At 36.6% G+C, this 25,521-nt stretch overlaps 1 protein-coding gene across 4 annotated transcripts in view; it reads left to right on the top strand.

Moving 5' to 3' along the window:
* LOC117409641 (sodium/potassium/calcium exchanger 2-like) overlaps positions 1-25,521 on the top strand; it is a 104,549-nt gene that overhangs the window by 4,325 nt on the left and 74,703 nt on the right. For all 4 annotated transcript variants that reach the window (XM_034015947.3, XM_034015946.3, XM_034015949.3 and 1 more), the window contains exon 2: positions 3,974-5,060. In XM_034015947.3, coding sequence (XP_033871838.3) covers positions 4,125-5,060 — 936 coding nt within the window. In that variant the 5' untranslated portion in view covers positions 3,974-4,124. The remainder of the gene's footprint in view (positions 1-3,973; positions 5,061-25,521) is intronic.

Raw genomic sequence — 25,521 nt, 5'->3', positions numbered from 1 at the left:
CATTGTCCTGCTGTATATCATTTATAACTGTCGGCATCACTCAATAGATCATGTATCATATTGCATACAGTACTATTTTGTTGGTATTGAGAGGAACTGTAGTTCCTCACGCTAAGTTATCAGTGAAGCAGCAAGGATAGTTTATGTGTTTTCAGTGTATTGTCGCAGCAAAAGTAAATCAGCCAAAAGCACCACTTTTAATTTGTAGTTTCCAACACTCTTGGGTGAAATGTACCAAAAAAAGTCAATACCTGTCATACAGTAAGAGAAATAAGTCGCCAAAGTAAGGTACAAATGTGCTCCTTCTTTTTCTCCCAGTGTACTTTTTTGAAGACCCCAGGGAGTTTTGTCTATGCATATGTATATTACAGGACATCCAGTTTAAATGACAATTAACTTGTTTTGTCAACATGGGAATATACTAAGGAACGCACTTATTTACGCACTTGTTTAGTCAACATGGGAATATACTAGGGAATGCACTTATTGTGACGTATATATCATTTATGTTAAATGATTTATTTCTGTTTTAAAATGGAACATTTGCCTGCAAAAAATATATATATATATATATATATATATATATATATATATATATATATATATATATATATATATATATATATATATATATATATATAAAAGGGTCTGACATGCATAGGATTTGAAACTATAACCTTCAGTTTGCAAGCATGTTGTGTTACTGTCATCAGCGCTACACTATTAGCTGAGACAAGCAGTATTTTGAAAGATGAAGTCAGCCAGCTGAGAATTCTCGGGACACACATTTTTTTGGAGATTTTTCAAGTCATCATCATCATCATCATGATTCCGAGATTCTGATCTTGAGCTCTGAAAAATTTTGGTTTCCTGTCAGTGTAACGCTCATTGTGGTCCCTATTGGCGCAAGGAAGTACGGTTCCTCTTGATACTGGTTGATGAGAGTAATGCTATTTGTGGTCCCCACTGGACAAGAAGGAACGTACATTTTTCTGAGAATTAACTGTGCTGAAGGATAGCCTATATATTTGGTAAAGGTAAAACATTAATAAATATTGAATAAATGAATACATAAATCAATACATAAACATTTCTTTCTTTCTTTATCTCTCTTGATATTTCTTTATTTCTTTTTCACTATCATATAAACACTGCCTTTTAATACTGTATGAAACAAAAATAAATACTCAAGTGTTCTTGTTCAATTGTATATTAGTGAAGATTTTTGTACATAAAGGTTGTCATGCTTTAATATATTTTTACTTTCAAATTAAAAAATGTATTGTAAAGACCCGGACAATTGCTTTGTTGCAGGACTTGTTGTCTGTTGAGTTTGTCTTGTCTGTCTTTTATATGTTACATGTATTGTAAGGGGACCGGGTCATGCCGTTACTTAGCATGGGAAAGGGGAGTGAGTGGGGAGAATGTGTGTTGCTGTTTTTGGGGGTTGCAGAGCATGGATGTGACTGGTTGATGAGCCGGACAGCGACGGGAAACGAAGTAAGGTTATTATATAATAAAGGGGTGCATGAGCCTGGGGACTGGAGACAGTCCAGCGCTGAACTTGAATGAGAAACTGTGGGTGCGACTGAGCAAGCGTGTGAGCTGTGACCGGAGAGAATATGCAGTGAAAGTGCCAAGACTAAAACGTAGGGTTATTATTTTGGTGTCGTGAATTCCGACCCTGACAGGAATTCTCTGTAGTTTCAAATAAAACAAAAAATACAGTGCATGGTGGGATACTATCATATTAATTTCCACTGTTCATTGCGCTGCTAGGAACTGTAACTGAACTATTTTAATAGTGTTTGTATGCATTAAGCCCGACTAAACATGAAACGGTACTTTAGTGTGGATGCTTTGAGCTGGATTAATTAAAATGTTTTTGAGTAGGATTCTCGAGAGCGGTTATGTAGTGTGGACAGGGCCTAAAAATCTTTAGTAATGGCATTTGGTCAGCTGGTGTTTAGGGTGTCTCTTTTAGGCCCTGTCCACACTACATAACCGATCTCGAGAACCGTACTCGAAGCCGCTCTAATTAATCCAGCTCAAAGCGTCCACACAGAAGTACCGTTCCATGTTTAATCAGGCTTAATACGTCCACACACCATTAGAATAGTTCAGTTACAATTCCCAGCAGCGCAACGAACCGTGGAAATTAATACGATAGTACCCCACCATGCACTGTATTGTATTTTAAAATAATGTGTTATGCCCCATATTAACATAGATCGATATTGCTAAAATCCACACACACACACAATGTGCATTTATGGACTACACTAGAACCGCCGCGGTTATATACTCATACCTACAATCGCAGACGGCAGTCATTATCACGGTATATTTTAAACATCATCAATATTAAAATGAAAGACAAACTATTACTTGTACTGTGATTCTTGAAATGTATTTTTGTTTACGACTGTATGTCGCCCTGGATAAGGGCGTCTGCTAAGAAATAAATGATAATAATAATAATAAAAATAAATATAACAAGTATTGTGGAAAAAGTAAATCCGAACACACACACACAAGTAGGGCTTGAAGTTTTCAGGGTTTATTTTTAATCAGGTGAAGTCCCTTTAAACAAATTGAGCTGATTCTGTTTTATAATTAAACTCAGAAAAAGCTGTTAATTACAAAATTCTTTGTTTTTACCTTCATATCTTGCCTGAGCCTAATTCTGGTCCTCTTAATTTTATTTCAAACAGAGCTGACACATTACGTAATTTGTTCATCCCCGATCCTACTTTTAACTCGCATTTCATTTTTGCAGTCGCCTAATTTAACGTTGTGTTTTTGTTATTTTCTCCACTAGTTTAACAGAGATGTCCTGGCAGATTTTTTGAAGCATAAAAATGAATACCTAGTGCGGAGTGTGCACTGATAGCAAGTCCTTCAGGCGCCTGCATTTGCCAAACATACCACAAAGCATTTTGGGATATTGGAGGATAAACAAAAAAATGTAGTACGGTATTACAGCGTCCACACTTCTGATAAACCGCACTACCTGATGCGATCTAATTAGAACCGGACTCGAGACTACCTCCTGAGGTGGTCTCGAGTCCGGTTCTCGAGTACGGTATTAAATGCTGCGTAGTGTGGACGCTAACCGTATTTAGCACTTTTAAGCCGGCTTAAATGCAACTAATACGGTTTAAAGGCATAGTGTGGACAGGGCCTTAGATAAGCCATGCCATGCGGTTTGGGTCTGTCTGCTCAAACTATGCGAAATTATGTCTCTTATAACAGTCGCTCTACACACTACGCAACAGAGAGCACATTCTGCTTTCTGTATACCGTGACACGTCACAAAAAAACTCCATTCATGACATCAACCATACCATATTGAGTTTCTACCATGCTATACTCTCAATATTGGTCAGCTCTGCCTCTTTACGGTATTCTCTTCAACCTTTTTCTTCTTAGAGTGGACTAAATAAAGAAAGGTTGGTAATGAATTTTATAGAGAGGGTGATTGCTGGGCTTTACAAAATAATAGAAGACCAGATTTTTTCTTTAACTGTAGAAGGAAGTAGTATATTATTTAACCTTGATACAGCAGTCTTGTAGATCCATGATCTTATTTTCAAATTGTGAAATTGGCAAATTTCATACTGACTTCTTGCAAATATTAACAAGTTACATATTTTGCTAATGATGATGCATTTAAAGCTCAAACTCTGCTCAAATCAGCTTAGTTAACTCTCTTGTCTGACATGGGTAGAAGATTGTGTCGGAGGTGACTGGAGATCAAGGAATGGAATGTCATGACTGCTTTAAGAGCAGTGTAAGGTCCATGTATGATTGAAAAATCCACAAATAATTTGAGGATTGTTCCTTTTTCTAAAACAAAACATGGCCTGTATGTGTGCTTACAATAGTTTTTGAATAACTGCATATTTACTAGAATGATTATGAATACCATGCCATTGTTTAATATTTTTTTTTTGTCTTTTGTTTTTTCCAGCTTATTATGAGAAAACTTTTCACCCCAGAACTTGGAAAGAGCACATTTGAGATCATCACTCCTAAGATAAAAGTCATGATTGTGTAAAAAGAAACAAACAAAAAAAAAACATTAATTCTCCATCCAACAGTTACTAACACTACCTACAACAATGGGCTTAAATCTACTAAAGTCTAACATCTTGGTGAAGGACTCTTTCCTGGAAATGCAGTCCTTAAGTTGCAGGAGACATCAGCATCTCAGAAAAAAACTAAGGCCTGTGCGTATTCTGGGGATGGTCTTGAGTCTATTAGCAATAAGCGCTTTTTCATTTTCCTTCAGTGCCTTCACTTGGACCACACATTATAGCACAAAGCTGTTCAGCAGTCCGAACAGCCTGCAGTCCTTGCCTGTACCACACAGAACTTTGCTGGGCACGGAGGAGAAGCAGGACCAAAATGTTTCAACAGGTTCACCAGCTGCCATGAAAATGAAAGCTGAAGATAACAAAACTGAACCTGCCCATCAAGGAGACTATCCGAAAGACCTCTTCAGCCTGGAGGAAAGAAAAAAGGGTGCTGTTGTTCTGCATATGTTTGGGATGTTATACATGTTCATATCTTTGGCCATTGTATGCGATGAGTTTTTTGTACCATCGTTGACTGTCATCACTGAGAAACTTGCCATCTCTGATGATGTGGCAGGAGCAACATTCATGGCTGCCGGAGGCTCAGCCCCAGAACTCTTTACGTCTATTATAGGGGTTTTCATCTCTCATAGCAACGTTGGCATTGGGACAATAGTAGGTTCTGCAGTATTCAACATCCTTTTTGTCATTGGGATGTGTGCTTTGTTCTCCAGGGAGATTTTAAATCTCACCTGGTGGCCACTCTTCAGAGATGTGTCCTTTTACACCATTGACTTGATTATGTTAATTATCTTTTTCTTGGATAACGTCATCAACTGGTGGGAAAGCGTGTTACTGTTGTCGGCTTACGCAACCTATGTGATCTTCATGAAGTGCAATGTGCAAATTGAGGGATTCGTGAAATCAAAATTAAACAGGAATAAAGTTGTAGAAGTTTCATCAGCAGAGGCCCAACCAAAGGTAAGTCTAGCTTATCTTGCTTATGCTAACCTACAACCAAATGCCAGTTACTGTGTCATTGGGAACCTTACAGCTAAAGTTAACATTCAGTGGGAAAAACCACCCCATGTGTTGGCTGTACAAGACAATTTCAAAACATACAGCCTTCTTAGCACACATTTAAGTCCTTTGCCAAGACTTAAAATGACAGCTGTGAAGCACAGACTGGACAAATAAGGCACAGCACTTAAGCATGCTGGGATACTGTTGCAGCATTGAAACTGGTGCGCAATACAAATCAGGGAATGATACAGGGAGAAAAGTCAGGATAGACATTGTTTGATCACCTAACATTCTGACACAGAGTTGTTCATTGAATACTTTATGGTCATTGTGCAGTATTTGTTACAGTAGGTATCATGTTAAATTTATTACTAAAAGCATGGCAGCCAGGCTCTTCAAGCTTTCAGTAGAGTTTATTTTGCACACTGTTACAGACAAATATCATTGGAGGGCTAGTCACTTCCAAAGACTGTTTTGAGGCTCCTTGTAGCACAAGAATGATAATACACCACTTTAACAGTCAGGGTTAAAATCGACTGTATGTTGTGTTCTCCTATTAAAGTCTTATCTGAAGGTCCACTACAATATTAAAAAGAAAATCTCAGTGTCCATTTTCAGCTTTCTTCTTACTGCTGATATTAAACAAATAGTTTAATAAATGTTTTTTATTTTGTTTAAAACAAACTAGGCTTTTTAAAAAAAAATTAGATTTACTCAAAAAAAAAATGGCTGTACATATTTCAGATTTTACAAAATATTAGAAGTGAAACCATGATTATCAGCCATTAACTTGGTATTTGACCTTGCCTGTATGGTAGGTCTTACCCATATTCAAAAAATCCTATAGTACCCTCCAAAACAGTATATAGTCCTCCAGTATACTGCAGTACATACTATAGTATATTATAGTGCACAGTAATATATATAGATATTTGTTTTACACAGGCACTTTGTCTAAGCTGTCAAGTACCAGAAGATAATGCCCTCTAGTCAGGGTTCTATTGCTTAATCATTATGTTGACATTTTCAGGTGCAATATTTTGCATACTAGTAAAAATAAAAACATCGCACAATTTCAACAAAATAATTGATTAAGAATGTAAATTGCTTGTGGCAGCAGGTTCATGACTGACATAATCTAATTTAACTTAAAATGTCAATTACTAGTACATACTGTACATGGTTGTTAAGGGAACTTTCTTAACAAAAGTGACATACAGAATGCATTTAACCCGTAACACTCACACGAAAAACGATGCAAAAATATATGAACGATTATTTGATCGTCAGTCCTTGAGGAAGATCTGATTATTAAATGTTGGTTTAACCCATTGATTACTATCATGAGTAAACATCTTTAATTTCCAATCCTTTGTCTTTATTCCCAGCTTTTTTTCTCAATGCCAATAACAGAGATTGTGCTGCACTTGTTGAAAACCTGCATTACACTTAGATTTAACATAAAAAACCATATACATAGAAAAAATATTCCAATATGAATAATAAGTACAAGCATCAAACATGTTATTATTTTAAATATTTTCTCAAGTAATAGGTTGTGTTCAAGGTCCGATGAATTTATTATTATTATTATTATTTATTTCTTAGCAGACGCCCTTATCCAGGGCGACTTACAATCGTAAGCAAATACATTTCAAGTGTTACAATACAAGTAATACAATAAGAGCAAGAAATACAATAACTTTTGTTCAAGCAAAGTACAAGTGTGACAAACCACAATTCAATAATACAGCAGATAATAGTGATAGTTACATCAGGATATGATTAAATAGTGATAGTTACATCAGGATATGATTAAATACAAAGTACTACAGGTTAAACACTTGGCAGATTACAGTATTCTGAAGTACAGGATTAAATGCAGTAAAATAGGGGCAGATAAGAGCAAAATAAAGCACATTTACATGAAGGGTGATAGTGAATCAGAAACATAAAGCACATAATTATCTAGAGCAAACATATGCATTTTACAAACAGAAAATAACTAAAATGTAATTTGTTTAAATAAATATATCAAGGCCACTTATAATTACATTTCTATATAGATATAGTGATATATAAACTACTCTTAAAAAGTAATGCATTATACGGTGCCTAATGATTTTACAGTGAACAAATAAAGTTGATTTTTTAAGTTACATACAATCATTTTTAACTTTATAATTTTAATTATTAGGCATATCAATATTGAACAGTAGCTAAACTGGTTAGCTTGTTGCAAATCTATGATTAGTAAGCCCTCTAAATCCTTAGATCCAATTAGCTGACCTATACATAGATCTTGCCTTTTACAGTTTCTTTAGGACAAGCCAAGTAAATAAGACAAATCTATTGTTGGATAAGTATATTGAAAGTGCAATCTGAATAGCTTTCTATCACTGTATGTGTGTGTACAGTACCATTCTCCAGTGTAGCGTTGGATTGTCGTTGAAAATGTTTACACGTTCAATAACAAGCTGAAGTCAGAGTAATCATACCTAATTATACTGAGGCTTCAATCCAGTTTTATCCCTCGTTAACCGCTTACTGCTGGTTAGGACAACCTAGAGTGCAGCAAATACTCTTAGGCACGATGGTTTACATAACCTGCTGCTGAGGCTTCTTTCACAGGAACCACTAATGTCAAATTTCTCTCAGTCTTCCATTTGCCGGCAGCAAATAAATATGGTGCTGTTTTAGATGAAATGACATTGCATAACTTCCAGGCTAAGCTGTGCCCTTCATATGTAAAGCTCAGGAATATGAGGAAATTAGGTTTCAAAGTGATCAATGTTTCGTTTCACCAGAAATGGTGCAAATGTATCATGGTGGTAAATGCTTTGTGAAAATCGCCTAAACTTGGGAAGAATTCTGTACAGTAATTATACAAGCATCTGTAGACATTGTAGGTTACAAATGTTAAAATTGACCTTTTCCAACATTAAAGGTATACAAAGTGTAGGCAATAATACTAAAATAATTGAATTGCAATGCAAAGGTGAAACGTGGACAGATCAGGCAACACACAGGCAACAACGTAATGCAGCCCAATTATAATGCACGTTTTTGTCATGAGATGTAAACATGCTGTGAATGAAGAATGACAGGCATGCTGCATACACGGCAAATACACACTGTACACACTGTATTGCATATCTATATAGACTACATTATAATTAATTGAATGAAACACAGGAATCAGAATCATAATGTACCATAAATGCTGTCTGTCTGAAGTTATGGTCTATCCTTATTATCATGTGCTACTATCAAATATGATTGGCTGGTATTGCCCTCATCCTAAGTGGGAGTGTGGCAGGGTGACCCACCCCTGTGCGTATTTTTGTGTTTTATGTGGTGTATATGTATTGGTGCATGGAGTGTGGGTTATGTACCACGGGTAATTTAAAATGTATGGTTGTATTTAGGCACCGGGATTGCACAATCATTTCATGTGCAGATAAAATATGTAATAGTATGTGGGCACGGGGATTGCACATATTACTTCACATGCTGGAATTGAAGTGAATGATTAATTAGTAACTGAATCCAGGCACAGCTGTATAGATGCACAAATAACTCACTCAGGCTTGGGTGTTCAGAGTGGAGAATGGGAGATAGGAGGAGATAGGACTTTCAAAAATAACAATTGCTACACGTGCTAGAAGACCAGCATGATACTTGTTATGGGTTAGTTCACTGGGTTTTGTTTGTCTGTTTGTTTGGCCATCATGCTGTTTTATTTGTTCAGTGTTTCTGTTTTGTTCAACCTTTTTATTTGTTAATATATTTGTTAATATATTTGTTAATGGAGACATTCTGTGTCCGTTCTCTTCCTGGTCTGACGTCACACATGAGCCAGCTTGTCACAGGGAGACAAGTTGCCGGTGTGTCGCCGGGGTGTTACCCATGATGGTCACACGAGGTGACAAGCCGGCAACATCTGTCACCCCCTTGTTGCCGTCAACAAATGTCGCCCGTGTGACCAGGCCTTAAGGCCAAAAATTAATGTTTTTTGCATGCCAACTACTTTGAAAGCTGTACCATATGTTAATATCTTTCTACTAAAAGGCTGTACCAAGCAGTAAAGAACCTTTACTAATAACAACTGAGAAAGTAGCTCTGGCAAGCATCTTTGACCAAATAACAATAAATAAGCATACAGAGGAGACTTGAGGTTTAGCGCTCTTAATTTAGTATTTTTTTTTTATTTTATTTATACATGCAGTACTATTTCTATAATGTTTCAAAATATTGCCCTTTGCAATTGACTTCTAAAAATGATGGTGCTTTTTAAGGTTTTAAAAAATACTGCAGCCTAAAATGTTTAGCGAAAAAATGTATGGATGGGTTGTTTGTATCCCCTCCCCCCTCTTTTTTTTTAAATTAGGCAGACTGCACTTGAGGCATGGTTCATCAACACAATCAGAAATCTTCTTGGAAACCCAGTTTAAGAAAGGGGAACGATAGCAGTGGCTGTGCAAGGCCAGTTTGGAATTTGATATTAATTAGGTCATTTGAATTTTGATGGAGACTTTCTCTCCCTAAAATCACCCTTAATCGTTGTTCTAGTGATGCCACTACTCAGCTGCAGACTGACAACAGTTGCCTTTGCTTGCAGTCTGCTTTTCCCTATGGAGTTTTGACATATGTTTTTATTTAATTTCTCCAACTCGGTACATGTTGCAGTTTGGAGGAATACTGTATAATTTAAATAACTTAAGCAAAAAAATAAAAAATTAGGATTGGTTCCACTGAGTCTTAATATATAAATAACAGGGCAAAGAAACTGTTGTGAATGCAATGCCAGACTCTTGCCTGTGAGTTCAATGGCAAAGTTGGGAATTAAAGATCTAAATGTGATTATCTCTTTCCATTAATCTTCTTAGAGACCTGTTGCTTGTGAGCTTACACATGGTCCTAGAATAAGATATAGACAGCTTTGACTTCTGTCCTTAGCAATAGGATTATACTATACATGCTGCAAAAGTTAAGTTCTAATGCATGAGATATTACAATTTTTGGGAAAAGATTTAAGCTCTCAATTACTGTTTAATATAATGCAAACAGCTTATAATGCCAGTTTAATAAGGTTTTACCTTTCCCTTACTCATGTGTTATGTTGGCAGTAATGATAAGTTCTGTTACTTCAGTATTCTGATTGTATCATTTTTACCCCTTATCTGTTTTTAACAAGCTCATTTGACTGGTCTGTAGACTGCCTGGTCAGTCATTTCATAATTCCAAAATGTCACGTGATGACTTGAGCTTCCAGCACTGATGGTGCCTTTTATAGTATGAACAGGTTTTCAAGGCATTACGTGACATTATGTAATGAGGAAATGACAGCAGAGGTCAAACATTATAGTCGACCACAGCCAGCTTCAAAGCTTGTAACAGAAAACTATTGGGATAAATGACAACTTCTCAGTATTCAGAGTGACACAGAACATCATAATGTAAAAAATAAAAAAGTTAAGTGGCATTTAAAGTTAATTGCCCTTTTATTCCATTTTATCACGGAGGTGTTTTGTTTGTTAAAAAAATGATTCGGAGCAGTCAGAGGCAAAAATGTGAAGATTTGTTTTGAGAGCAGACTGCTCTTTACTTGTGTTTAGATTGCTTTATCTGAAAGTTAATCCCTCTAGATTAATTAACTTTGCATTTTAGGTTCAGAGAAGGTCTTGTCTGATGGCACCAGTTTGTTAGTGCTCCGTCTTTTGGCCTGTCTGTACTGCAGATGCTGATTAAAGATCTGGGGAAGAATGTTTCAATTGTATTGGTTGCAAAGACAGCTATTGAAAAGATTTGTTGATAATTTTAGTATTTCTTTTGCTTCTATATTTGTGAAAATAACAACAGATATTGTAGAAATGACAGCAATTTATACCATCGGCTTCAAATGATTTTTTTATACACTTGCCACTGCCAAATGACAGATGAACACGGAACATTAGGATAAAATGTCTAGCTTAAAAAAGGAAGAAAAGAAAATCATAAAAAACTGAAACGAAAAATGGTTGCGACATGGTCAACGAACATGGTCAAAAGCCTGCTGCAATTTCTGATCCTCCCTCCACCTGTGTGTGGATTGCCTCGCCCTGTGTGATGCACCTGCCTGCGTTAAACGAGCTTGCTACAGTATTATGCCCTTTTAGCAAATAAAACATTGAAAATGAATTTAATGTAATTTAATTTAATATAGTAGTTCAAATTTGAGTGATGCAATTAAAGAATGTTTGCATACAGGTTGATTATGATTCATCAAAATAGGTTGGTACCTATTTCAGTTTTGTAAACAGTTATTTTAGCATGATAACCCTCATCCAACCTACAGTAAGTGTCTTAGTACTACAATACAAAAGCTAAATGTGCTTCACAGTAGAAACACAGTATAAAAATGGTAATGTGCACGACACATTTACAACCAATAAAAATATATTGAATTGAATTTTAATATAGCACTGTATTAAGGTAGAGAAATAGCCAAGGAGAAAAATGTACCCTGCTACTCTTCCGAATTTTCTAAGAAAACAAATGAGAGCAACGTTGCTATTTAGCAGAATGTGTTTTATTCATGATGTGAGTTATTCACAAATTCCATTTCACAATACTTCTGGAAGACACAGGCATGGTCATTCTGCCTCTGAATTCTTGATCCCAGCTGAATATTGATCCCAGCACTACTGAAAAACAGTGCCATGGCAGATGGTGCTATCACTAATCTGCTGTAAGCATACTGGCAGAGGCTGGCAGTAGGTACAGTATTACCATGATGCATTTCAGAAGTGAATACTGTGTTGGTATAAAGGGTCGCCAGGCTCCTGTCTTTTAAAACACTGCACTGAATTCATAACTAAGAAACAAAAGCTAGGGCCACCAAAGCAGTGGGAACTGATGTGTCTGTCATTTGCAGCAAGGTTAAGCACTCTGACTGACTCCCGCAGGCAGGAGAGGAACCCAATTTCGCAGGTGTCAAATGTTCTGTAGCACAGTCCCCTTTGGCTAATTGACGCAGGTTCCTGTTTATGGCTTTCTAGTGCTCGGTCCTGAGAGAGCACTGTGTGAAAAATAGACTGTTTCTTCTAACACATGTGTAGCATAGGCTTGCATGTGCTAATTACATTACAGCTGCAGTTTACCCCTGCAGTAAATGATGTGTTACTTACATCATAACAACTGGTGAGTTTCCTATGCTGTTATTTATTTATTTATTTATTTATTTGAATGGTATGTCCTTTGTTTTTGTTTCATTGAGTTGTACAGTGTGATTATAATAATAATGTCTTTATTTTTATATAACGCCTTTCATAGTGGACCACCATCACAAAGTGCTTTACAGAGGTAGGCTGTGAACTGTGCATTATATGCAGAGCCACCACTTACAATAGGACATTGATTTAACATCTCATCCGCAGGATGGAGCACAAGGAGGTTAAGTGACTTGCTCAGGGTCACACAGTGAGTCAATCAATGGCAGAGGTGGGATTTGAACCTGTTAACTTCTGGTTACAAGCCCTGGACTTTAAATACTGGACCACACTGCCTCCTATAAACCAGATGGCCACTTCGGATTGAGATGTAGAAATACCTTTTAACTACAAAACTGCATTTTGGCATTTGGAGGCCCTAAATGTTGGGCATAAAGATTATTAGCCAACACATATAGATTTTGTTGCATTAACTGCTTACGGTACATCCTGATAATGTGCTTTGAAACAGCACACACTGTAGTTTCACAGATGCACCTAAAACATTTTGGTGGATGGTCTCCTTCAATTTGATTCAAAAAGTTTTTTCTACCAAAGTGGCCAATTATCACCTTACTACAGTATACTATATACACAGTACATAGATACATTTTTCAAGAAAAAGTGGGCCTCAGCGGCAACAAAAGGCAAATGTAAAATACACATAGTTGACTTACTGAATCATTTTGTAATTTAGATTTAATCCAGGCAATAGTCATACCTGTATGTTAAAATGAAATAAATAAATTACAGGTTGTATTTCCTTACAGTATGTTTAACAAGTTTGACCAAGTATAACTACAGCTAGCAGTATATTGAATATAATATGAGGTACCAATTCAATAACATAAAACAAAGCAAAGAAAAACTAATTAAGAATACCACGAATGATCATTCAATATCCTCTGTTTATCAAACATATATTATTAGTTTGGTCACTCGTCAGCACCTCAGTGTTTAATAAGACAAAAAAACTAAATTAATAGATACAAAATAAATAAAGTTTTTTTTATTCATAATTCATAATTGAACTGCCCAAAATTATGTTTTTCTTCACTTTTAAACATTTTTTGTAATAAAAGCACTGACAGGTTTGACTTTTGAAATTGAACTTCCAGAAAGACATGGCCAGACACTACTCACATCCTGGTCTTGCTTTCAAAACCAGGCTGCTTGGCCCTGTGTCGGGGCCGAGTGAGATGGAGGCAGGCACGGCCACAAAGAGCAAGCATGTGGAAACACCAGCGAACCACGGCTAAACTACTTGGGTGAATACATTTACAGTATTCTACCCATGCACTACAAAATAATACAACATTCAGACATGTGTCTCTTAAAATAGAACAGAACTAATAACTTACACTACCCAGCATTTGAGAGTCTTTAAAAGGACTATAAATCAGTCAGTGGGGACAGACTGCAGACTGAAATGCTATAGCTATAAAATACATCTGTAGGTTTTTAACTTGTATCCTTTAAACACTGGATTGTTCAGTCCTGAATGCTTTTAAATTGCCACTATTACTTCAGCAATAGAAATGGTATTGGCTGAGGCTAGTTTTGATGATGCTATAAAGGGGTTACTAGTCCCCTGCCAATCTAGATTATTATTGCTATGCAGTGATTCATATACTCCACGAGGTGTGTGACTAAGTTCCCTGTGCTTACTTTTACTGAGATCTAATTAACGTAGAATTAACGTCCTTTATCTAAGAAGGACACGAAACAGAACAGCAGGTTCTTATTCGGCAGTAGGTAATCATACAGACACACAACACGATTCCCCACTCACTGGCGTCCCCGACCATGGCTAGCTTGAAGGCTGCCTCTTTTATAACCCTTTAGCCAATCAGTAGCCGTGATCAGTCCCACTCACCCTCACCCGTGCTTTGAGAAGTCACGCTGGTGCAACTTGCATCCATAGCCCTGCATGCTGACAAGCAAGGGTGCAGCCCATGCTAGTCACAAGGGGTGGGTAGTGGGACTCAGGATCTGTATTGCAATATGTTGAAGGGCAGACAGACAGCTGTGGCAAGAAGCCCATTTCTATTAAACTAAGCGCAAGCCATTAATTATACCATGCAGGGAATGCATATCCCAGTAGTAGTTTAAGGGTCTCAGAATCACAGTGATCAAGTAATTGTGACCTACCCTATGGAATTTGCTCACCATAAATATGTATTTGTTATAAGATATTATTGAGCATACTATGAAAGAAGGTAAATGTTGGAATGTTAAACATTAAACATTACTTTTTATGTTGTGTTACACAATTTTGTTTATAGCTAAAAGGGTACTCTGAAGCACAGTAACAAAAGTAGCAGGGTCAAAAATAGGAAGACTACTACTAGCCAATACAAGGAAGGTTTTGAGAAAAGAAAGGTTTCCAGGAAAGCTGTCCAAATAGCAATCTTTTGGATTGATGACTGATGTATTGTTTGTCAGAGTATCTCTTGGAGTATTTGTTGTATTGACTTAAAACCTTTGAAGATAACAACCACCAAAGTGCATATTTGTTGAGTGACCTTGACCTTTTTTCCAGTGTGGCTGTCTGGAAGCCATCTTGGAGTTTTTTTTATTTTTTTTCATTGATCCAAAATGGCAGAGTTAATTTTTTTTTAATATTGTGGAGTGATAACCCTTCATACCCTTATAAAGGTTTGCTGGAGTATACCATGGCAAACACATAGAAAATTATAGAAAAGCACATTAAATTCAAACTGAAATTTTTTTTAAAGCAATTGATAAAGAATAATAGAAAAAATAAACATGTTAACCTCTGTAAAGCTGGTTAAATGCAGCTGGGGAGCTTCAAAATAATCTTACATATTTACTTTCATAATGCTTAAAGGTGTGTTGGATAGATTTTGGAAAGTATCAAAGGTGTCGTCTCACTGGCAGCAATCTTTGACTTTTTATTTGGATTCATAATTATATACCCAAATGTACATTAGAACAGAAACTGTTGGTGTACAGCACTTAATTCCTACTTATATACCTCTATAATATGATCAAATGACTTTATTACCACACAATTACCACATGCCAACAATATTCTTGTTACTCTGCATTTTGATGTATTGATGCACTTACACGTTATTTTAGGATGCATTGATATTTGGGTCAGGCAGCTAGCTCTCATATCCATAACTCAGTAACAGAGAAAACATGACAATATATTGTTCAGATGATAAATTAGGTTGACCTTCACTCTTAATGTAAAAATTATGCTTGTTGCGCCGGAGGTTGTGCAGATCTCTGAACATTTAAAACCATTTTATTCCTATGGGTGCATTGAATTGCTGTGGTTGAGGAACAATACAGGAAATCAAAGGCTCTGAAAACTGAAAATACACCGCACCTTTGTATAAGGAAAACCTTAAATTACTCACTGCCCACTGCCATCACTGCATTGGGCCATATCCATGTGAGTGTCTAAGTCAAAGTTTTCTGTGATAGTTCATCTATATGCAAAATTACCCGACGCAACCCAGGTTTCCATTTATTAATTTGAGAATTTAAAGAAAATGTAGAAAATATGACAATACAGTTGTAAGCGAGGGTCTCTGGCCGGCGTAATAAAGACAACGTTAAAGCAAGCTTTTGCATTTACCCTTAGCGGTCCATTTATTCAGCGCGTCTCAGGCGTGTCAGGTCCAATTTATTTTCACACGCGCAGTTTATTTTAGACGCACTGTTTAAAAGTATTTTTTTCACAGTAAAACAGGTTTAAAAGGCACTGCATATCAACAGGACACTCAGTACTGCATCTCCAGCCCCACCCCATCCCTTGTTCGCTGTATTTTTCACATACCTGATCACTCATTTTATCACCAAACTCCTCAATAATGTGATCCATGTCATTATTTTATTACTATAACATCTAAAAAAAGCTCTGCAAATGTCTGTGATATTCTTTGAGCGCTGGATGCAGAAGCAGCTAACTTGTTTGTTTATGTCCGTGTTATCAAATTCATGAGATACGCCCCATGTTTTATTTTTTCGGCTTCTCTCAGCTCCTATTGGTCTCACTCGGCTATTGAATGGTTTTCTCTGCTTTTTCTGGAGAAAAAATGACTAGGCCTAGATACCTGTTTTTTACATCTTTTTGATGACCGGAAAGGGAAAATTGCAATGTCGGACCAGCTCCAACATAGGACCGCAAAGGGTTAAGACTTTTCTTAACTGACAGGATATTAATGTTTTACAGAAAACAATAAACAGCGAGCGTCAAGTACACCTCAATAATAAGAACTGCACCGACTCGTCTCAGGAACTAAACTGGAAACTTAACAGGGCTCTACAGTGCGACTCATTTGGTTGCATATGCGACTAACAATTTGCTTGTGCAAATGTAAAGTTTTAATTTAGGTGCATGTGTGCCACTAGAAATTCCTAAAGGTTAACTTTAAAAAATCAATGTGACTTTTTTTTTAGTTGACAGTATATTAAATATAAATAAAAACACAGATCAAACTCTCATAGCTCAATCGTAATGTGGGAATGTAGTTTATTGGTGTCCACTGCCCACTGTTAATCACACATTAAAAACTACAAGTCCCATACCCCGCCAATTTCACTGATTTATCAGTGCAATGGCTATTTGTTTCCAGACAGTTTGAAAACTTGTCTAACCAAGATAAGGAAAATAACAAATTATTTTCATGTGATTGGAGACATTTCAAAAGAAAACCGCGATGAACAAAATTCTGATATGTTGGCAAGAAATAAAGAGTGACAGGATGGACGTGTGGCGACGTTAGGCCTGAGTGCAGGAAGGAAACACTGACACCAGTACTGCAGGCAAAACACGCGTGGTGCGCCATTTATTTAAATACAAAAATAAAATAAAAAGTTCATACAGAAAACACTTGCTCACAGTGCGAAAATAAAACAGTTAAACAAAACAAGTCACGAACACAAAAGAACGCTAAGTTCAGGCTGAGCAACTGCCTTCACTGATCCTTATGTTTAGTTTTAAGTATCTCTCCTCTCGCTCTCCCGTACTCCCCACTGTACACCCACCACCCTGAGTGCAGAGAGCTGCAGGTTTTTATACAGGTGACCATCTCCCGATTTAGCAACAAATTAATCACTTAATTAATTCAGGAGATGGCCACCTTCTGCACGAGGTTTTTAATTATTCCTGGCAGAGGACAAGCACCAACCTCGCCTCTGCCAGAACACGTCCAAACAAAACAAAACACACACGGCGCTTCGCCGTCATAGATAAATACAATATAATAAATAAATCATAATACAAAACCCTGAAGGACAACACCTCGCTCGTCCTATATAATAAATACATAAATCATAAAACAAATACAAATAAGACACAAATAAATAACCGTACAGGGCTCCTCGCCCTGTTACATGAAGCTATTATTATTATTATTATTATTATTATTATTATTATTATTATTATTATTATTATTATTATTTCAATGATTCCAGTACTGAAAAAGGTTACACAAGTCTACAGATCTGAAGGGACTCAATGCATGTGTACTATATAGTATTTAAATATATATCATGCACTTAAAACATTAATATATATGATTTTTTTTTTTTTAATCATTACCCAAAAAAGATCAGGGTACCCAAGTGTTTTTCACAGCAGGTACCTGGTTCCGGATTTTCTACCTGTGCCAATCTAATATATATATATATATATATATAGTGACAGACCAAGAGGCAGGGTGATCAATGGAAGATATGCGAGGGCAGATATTTTGAGGCAATTGTGCCCTCGCACAAAATGTCCGACATCAGAGCGCCTACAAGAGACAAAATGGCCACCCTGGAGAACTACAATTACCAGAATCCCGGGTGAAGCTACAGGGTGCACAGTGTGTGGCCAATTCACATAAATAGACACACTGTATATACAAGATCTGTATTAAGATACCTGAAAAAACAAGGAATTGAGAAAACGTACAGAGACTTGATCAGCACCATATACAAGAATGCAATATCCACAGTAGGACTCCATAAAAACAGCGACAAAATCAAGATTAAAAACGGAGTTCGTCAAGGAGATACAATTTCCCCAAAGCTCTTCATGGCCATCCTAGAAGGCATTTTCAAAACACTGGATTGGGAAAATACGGGGCTGAAGATCAATGGAGCCTACTTGAATCACCTACGATTTGCTGATGACATCCTCATATTTGCAACGTGCCCAGAAGAATTACAAACAAGAATACAAGAACTACGCAAGGCTAGCATCAAAGCGGGTTTGAAAATGAACCTGAAGAAGACTCAAGTCATGTTCAATAGATATACCACTCCACAGGCAATTGAAGTCAATGGGATCAAGCTTGAAGAAGTCAATAACTACATATACTTAGGACAGTTAGTTTCGGCAATGGAGAACCAAATGTGTGAAATCAACAGAAGAGCAAAAATGGTCTGGAGTGCCTTTGGAAGATAAAGCATGGGTCTGAAAGGGAAACTACCCTTAGCCTCAAGAGGAAAGTCTTCGACCAATGCGTGCTGCCAGTGCTAACTTATGGATGCGAAACCTGGACCCTCAATGCAAAAATAATTCAAGAATTACAAACGACTCAACGGAGTATGGGAAGATGCATGCTGGGAATAACAAGAAGAGACAGGAAAAGGAAGGAATGGAAAAGTGTGCAAACAAAAATATGTGATGTTATTATAAGAGTGAAAAAGCAAGAAGAACAAACCGTCGCTGGGCCAAGGAGATACTAGACTGGATCCCAAGAGATATAAAGCGACCAAGAAGATGACCTCCAGGAAAATGGCAGATTAAATTAGGAAACACGCCGGAGCAACGTGGATGAGGGACGCAGCAGACAAGCTTTTTTGGAAGAATATTGGGGAGGCCTTCATCCAGCAGTGAATTGAAAAAGGCTGAAGATGATAAATAATCAATGACAACAATGCTTAATGACAGATTGGTCATTGAAAAAGAAATTGCTTTTTTCTAAGAAAAATGCTTTTCAACAGTATCACGTGGAATATTTAGCACATATCTTGCATATCACAAAAAGGAGGCTGTGTGGTCCATTGGTTAAAGAAAAAGGCTTGTAACCAGGTTCAAATCCCACATGTCCCTGGTTCAAATCCCACCTCAGCCACTAACTCATTGTGTGACCCTGAGCAAGTCACTTAACCTCCTTGTGCTCCGTCTTTCGGGTGAGACGTAATTGTAAGTGACTCTGCAGCTGATGCATAGTTCACACACCCTAGTCTCTGTAAGTCGCCTTGGATAAATAAACTAAATAAACAAATAATAATAATCTATTTTGGACTAACAGAATGGACAATTTAGATGCTCTAGGGGCTTCTGTTCTCAATTCAATAACTAATATTATCTAAATATTACAATGTTATTTATCATTATAAGAACCAAGTTTTTGAAAAACATGAGTAAAAATGTTGTGAACAGTGCCCAATTATTAAGAGTCCCTGTCAGAGGAGCTTATATGTTTTTATAAATCTGCCACTGCCAGCTGTGCCACCACTTCTAGTAAGTCTATTTCAGGTGGCAACTTTATATTCGCAATGTTGTAGAAACTAACAGTACCCTTCATTTTGGCTGCCATATAAGGGTCATGTGAGTTTTGGGTTTTGTTGATATAGATATAACGCTTTGAGATATTGTCTTCTTTACATTAAAAAAAAAAAAAAACTGTCAGAAATTTTACAAAGCCTCATATCAAAGATTTTAGGTAGTGATGTTTTTCACACATAAACCATTCATCTTACATTATTCCCCCTTGGGTGCATTGTTTTTGTTCACATTTCTAGTTAGAATTGAATTTGTGTACTGGACACAGCTTGCATTGACAGGAAGAAACAACTCCAGTTCTACAGTACCTACAGCACTGCAAAGCCTCTGATTGCTTATGTATTGATTGGATACCATTTTACTGTTTGTGCAAGCTGGTTCGTCAGCTGTCATCAATATGGAGTCGCCTGGTCTTTGAGCTATAATTGCAGTTAATTGCGTTCATGTTTCAAGGTCAGATGGATCTTCCAGGTCAAAATATCCTGGTAGTAAGTCCGGTACAGTAGTATGCTGAACATCTGTGTTTTCAAGGAGACACATTGGAGAGCATAGGAAATATGAGAAAACACAATCAATAAAGGCCCCTTTAAAATAAATGTATTAGTCACTGCAAAGGGCTTCAAGGTCACTTTATTTTTACAGCAATATGATAGTTATTTTATTTCAGGTCCTTAACTGTGGCTCTAGCTGTCATCCTAATAATTTACTGCAGGGAAATAATGCATCCATACCAATTTATTGTTTTATTTTAAATGCCCTGCTGTCACAGAAAATATGAATTAGATTAAACATGTTTTTCTAAAGCAAAATGTCCTTTAAGTAGCGTCCACACCAAGCAGGGATCAGTAGATTAGGATTGTGCATGTCCAGTTCTTGATTGGCTGTCTCCTTTTCACATTACATGCAATTGGTTGGCCCTTGTAGACCCAGCTTCAGATGTTGTCTTAAAAATTGACGAACAACAGGCAACACATATCTCGTACGAAGTATTTAGGCATTGACACATTTCCAAGTTAGTCTCTTTTTTGACTCATTTTCTGTCTACATATAACGCCATTCCATCTCATTGTTTAATTATAATTAGGGCTTCTGTTTTTTGGTTTTTATATTTAAAAAACAAAATGGTGCTTTGTTAGCTATTTTCAAGTTTTCTATAAGTCGTAATTTTTTTCAGGGCTTTCGCTTTTTATATGCTGTATGAAATTATTGTTTTCGGTTACTTTTCAAAATTCTTGTACGTTTTTTTTCTGTCACAATATGTATAGTAACTCGACAGTACTTGCACACTTGTACCTTCTGTCCTTTGTTTTATTTTTGCCTTCATTAACTGCAGTAGCCACTGCATTTTGATCAAACTCAGTTCTTTACCAATATTCATGCTACATGATTGACGAGAAACATAAAATTGGGATATTAGAGTTGTTTAAAGGAGGTCAATTGAGGCTCCACTGTGAACCTGCCAGTTTAAAATGAAAGTTTCTTGTAATAAGAATCACATTCCTGCTACTACAAATGTTTCAGAACATCACCCATTTGATTCCAATCAGTTTAACTGTCAAGATCTGGAAATAATGTTTTAAATGACCAGACTTGTCAATAAAACCACTTTTTTCCTCCCAAACACTTGAGCTGTTAATGCAGAAAGGAGCTTGCTCTGCCTATTAGAGGGCCACGGAGATGATTGCTAAGGGTATACTTTGCTATGGAAACAGACTGTTTTTCTAGTATTACCTTGTCAACACAACTACAAACATTTGTAGTAACAGGAATGTAATTCTGATTACAAAAAACTTTAATTTTAAACTGGCAGGTTCACAGTGGAGCCTCAACTGACCTCCTTTAAATCACTCTAATACCATGATTTTATGTTTCTCTTCAATCATGTTGCATGAATATTGGTAAATAACTGAGTTTAATAAAAATGCAGTGGCTACTGCAGTTAAGGCAAAAATAAAACAATATTGTATAAACATAGACTACACTCAGAATAGTTACATTTCGATATTTATCAAAGCTTTTATAAAATTAAAGTTTAACTTCAGTAGTTCAGGACAAACACCAATTACAACATGTTTTGGTACAAATATTTATTGAGGAGAATGCGGAGTATGCAATAATACATGGAAGTATGTTATATATAGTTATTCATTTGGCATCAAACCTAACTTGGTTTGAGGGCTTGCTGCCTGGCTGACTGGACAAAGCGGAGACCCCCAAAAAGAACAAGCAGATCTCAGTGCCGCGAGTAGTAATGGATATAACCCACTTGAAGGTTCAGCCAACCTTTAATGAACATCGTCATGTGCAGAAGAGGAAAACAAAACCCCAGTTGGGAAATAAACCTCTGGGAATCCATGGCTGATCCAATTGCCCTTCCTCCGGGTAGGCTACTAACACTTAAGACACCATTTTAGTAAAAGCATTTTTAAGATCTGTAATATGTGTTTTAATGTAAACTTGGTAAGCACTGGAAGCTGTTCCGATCCAGTGCATTTGTCATTCACAAAGCTGTCAACTGTATTTAATACATTCAGCAGTCATACAAAAACAAAAACATGTATTTTTTTAACCCAGCATTCAGATCATCAAGGGAAGAGCTTGTCAAAAAGAATCCTGTGTGTTTTTATGTGGTGTGTTTGGTGAAATCAGGTCAGTTATTGTATTTTGCTTCATAATAACTGAATATATTTTATTTAAAGTGATTTGTTTCATAATGACGTTTGAGGTTGCTCATCTTGCATAGACTACAGTGTGTAAGCGATTTGTTGCAGATGAGACACAGGTTTACCACTGTTTTCAGAGAAAGCAAACTGTTCCTCCCAGTCTGGTTTTAAGCATCATACTTTCATTTGTTACTTGTGGACGGATTGCTCAATGCCATTGTCTCCACAAAACGAATGAGCACTTAATTCAAAATTATGAAATTTACTTTCAGTTGCACATCCAACTTTCACTCAAAATACGCATGCGCCAGCGAGCGGTGTCGAAAGTCAACAAAGAAACAGGAGAGAGAGAACGGGAGAGAAGAAAGAATAATTAACACAAATTAATACAGAGAACACAAATAATAAACTTCTTGTGTTTATTTTTACTTTCTCTCCTCGTTTTTGTTTATTATTATTATTTTGTAACAAAAAGACCTAAGCCCTCAGCCAACCATTAGAGTTCCCAAAATAAGAACAGGTTGCTGCACCAAAAAATAAAATAATTTGGTACAGAAGGTCTGTATGACAGCGAAAAAACGAATAAAAGGTTCAAATTGTTATGCAAAAAATGGTAGGAAATATTTATTAATACTCAACGTTACTTACAGTCAGGCCCAGACGGAATCAGAAATAATAAATATATACTATTTGAAACGTAGCTACTTGGAGGAATCTTTAAACAAATTAAACTTGACATTAGCTGATCCATAGTTTCGTGTTCTCTTAATATTAATATTAATGCTGCTATTGGCTAGTTCATAAAACTTGAAGACAAGATTTGCTATCCATGTCTACAGTGCAAAAAAGAAACAAATATAGTAGTAGTAGCAGTAGTAATAATAATAATAATAATAATAATAATAATAATAATAATAATATATGCTTGATTTGTTTTGCTTTTCTGTTGATGTTTCACGTGTTCAAACACTGTCTGCTTCTGAAGGTAATCGATCAATTACTGACAGAATGTCTTCATAATCGCCTGGAAATTGTTGAGCATGATCCCGTGCACTAATTTTGGTTGAAACGTATTTTTTTCCTGGCATCATTAGTGTTTTGCTTGCTGTTTTGTCTGATTTTAGCGTTTGCTTCTTTTTTAATAACTACAGTACTCAATACTGGTAGCTATCAATACTTTATTTCAAATCAAATCATTATGCGCTGATCGTGTGACCGGAAATGCAATTGTCATAGCAACGAACTCTGCCAATGCATTGGACAGTGTAATATACATCAACATGAGTCCGGATGTAGTTAGTTTACATTAATCTTTACTGTTTTTAGGTCTGTGTAGTGTGTGATTATGCTAGTAATTGTGTTACTGCTGTAGTGTTACACTGTACATAATGCTTTATTTTGCACATCATTTGAATACATTGAATTCCGCAGGAATTCGACTTTTTTCCATTTTCTGCGGTCTTGAGTGAATTCCCCGCATTTTCGTCAAAAATCCACGGGCGAGTATTCCGTCTGGCCCTGCTTATAGTACACCCAATATCCTCAGCACGCATTTAGCTCAATCTAACATATACTGTATATAGCATACCCACGGCTAATCGGGAAATAGCCGCGTAAAGAAAACAAAAACAAAGAACCTACTTAATTTCAAACTGTTTACCTGATTAGAAAACAAAAAAAGGTGAACAATAAAGAAAAAAAAGAACTATGAAATAATAAATTCACCGTTGGGAAACAAAACCTCAATACTAGCTCTCCCCCTTCTCGATCCTTGGCGCTTCCATTTTTAAAACAGGACATCCCCCTCTCAACAGGCTTCATGCGCAGTTACTTTTTTTAAAGGGACATGCACCACTGTATACTGCAAAAACTCAAGCCTGCATTAAAGTATGTGCATTAGTGATTGAAAACAAACATGGTTTTAAACTTTATCACAGGATATAACAACATCATGAACTGCTTACCTGGCCAGGCATAATACTAGTTTAAATTAAAAACTGGCAAGTGATGCAATTGTAGCACCACACAATGTGGTAATGCCACAATTTCTTCAGTTCATTCGAGCCGCAAAGTGCACGTCAACCAGCATTTCACTTGAACTGCCGAAGAGCTGCATGCAGTTTGGCCACCTCTGGTATATACCGTAAATATACACATCTTCAAGGCATGGCAATCTAGTAGGCAATACTGTCCATCTTTTAGTAGAGTGGTTTTGTTTGTGCCCTAAAAACAATACTGAGACCAATTAATGTCATTATTAACCCCAGAAAAGCTATCAGATGTTGACAGTACTGTAAAGGTTGAGTACCAGCATGTTCCTCACTTCCTTTAACTCTGGGCAGGCACACAGGTTGATTCCCTTCACTCAGTATGCACACAGCTTTCCCACTATGAGCTGATACATTGTATAATGAACAAACAGATGATGACTGGTTTCATGCTGAAAAAGACACAACATGATACATAGACCGGCTGCAGAATGAAGGATTATCATCGCAGGATGGATGACATTTAAAATAATGCTGACTGAGGTGTAGCCGCGTTGACATTTCTAGACATATGTTGCCACATTTCTGCTTCTAGTTATTTCCTGAAGAACGTTTTTCTTGCATTTTTAGATTCAATTTCTTTGTTTACAATTGCCCTCCCTTTCAGAAAAGTTATAAAATACGCTGGATTTCACAAAATGGATTAGAAAACAAAGAACAGCTATTACAAAGTGGTACCACATGTGCCATTGTACTCTCATGCTATGATTATTATTAAAAATGAAAATTTTATAATTGGGGGAACCACTCTACTAATGGTTCATAACTGTACAATTCTGCTACCATTGCCATTGTAGAATCACTGCACGTTAATATTTCAGTGTCTTATTTATTATTTACTGCAGGGTATAATCAATTTATTAAGAATTGAGGCACAACACAAGGTAGAGGAGTTGATTCACAACAACTGGCAGTGCT

The sequence above is a fragment of the Acipenser ruthenus genome, chromosome 2 (assembly GCF_902713425.1).
Source record: "Acipenser ruthenus chromosome 2, fAciRut3.2 maternal haplotype, whole genome shotgun sequence".
In the NCBI taxonomy this organism is placed as follows: Eukaryota; Metazoa; Chordata; class Actinopteri; order Acipenseriformes; family Acipenseridae; genus Acipenser; species Acipenser ruthenus.
The sequence above is the reverse complement of the archived record's forward strand: the minus strand, read 5'-3'. Positions and strand labels throughout refer to the sequence as shown.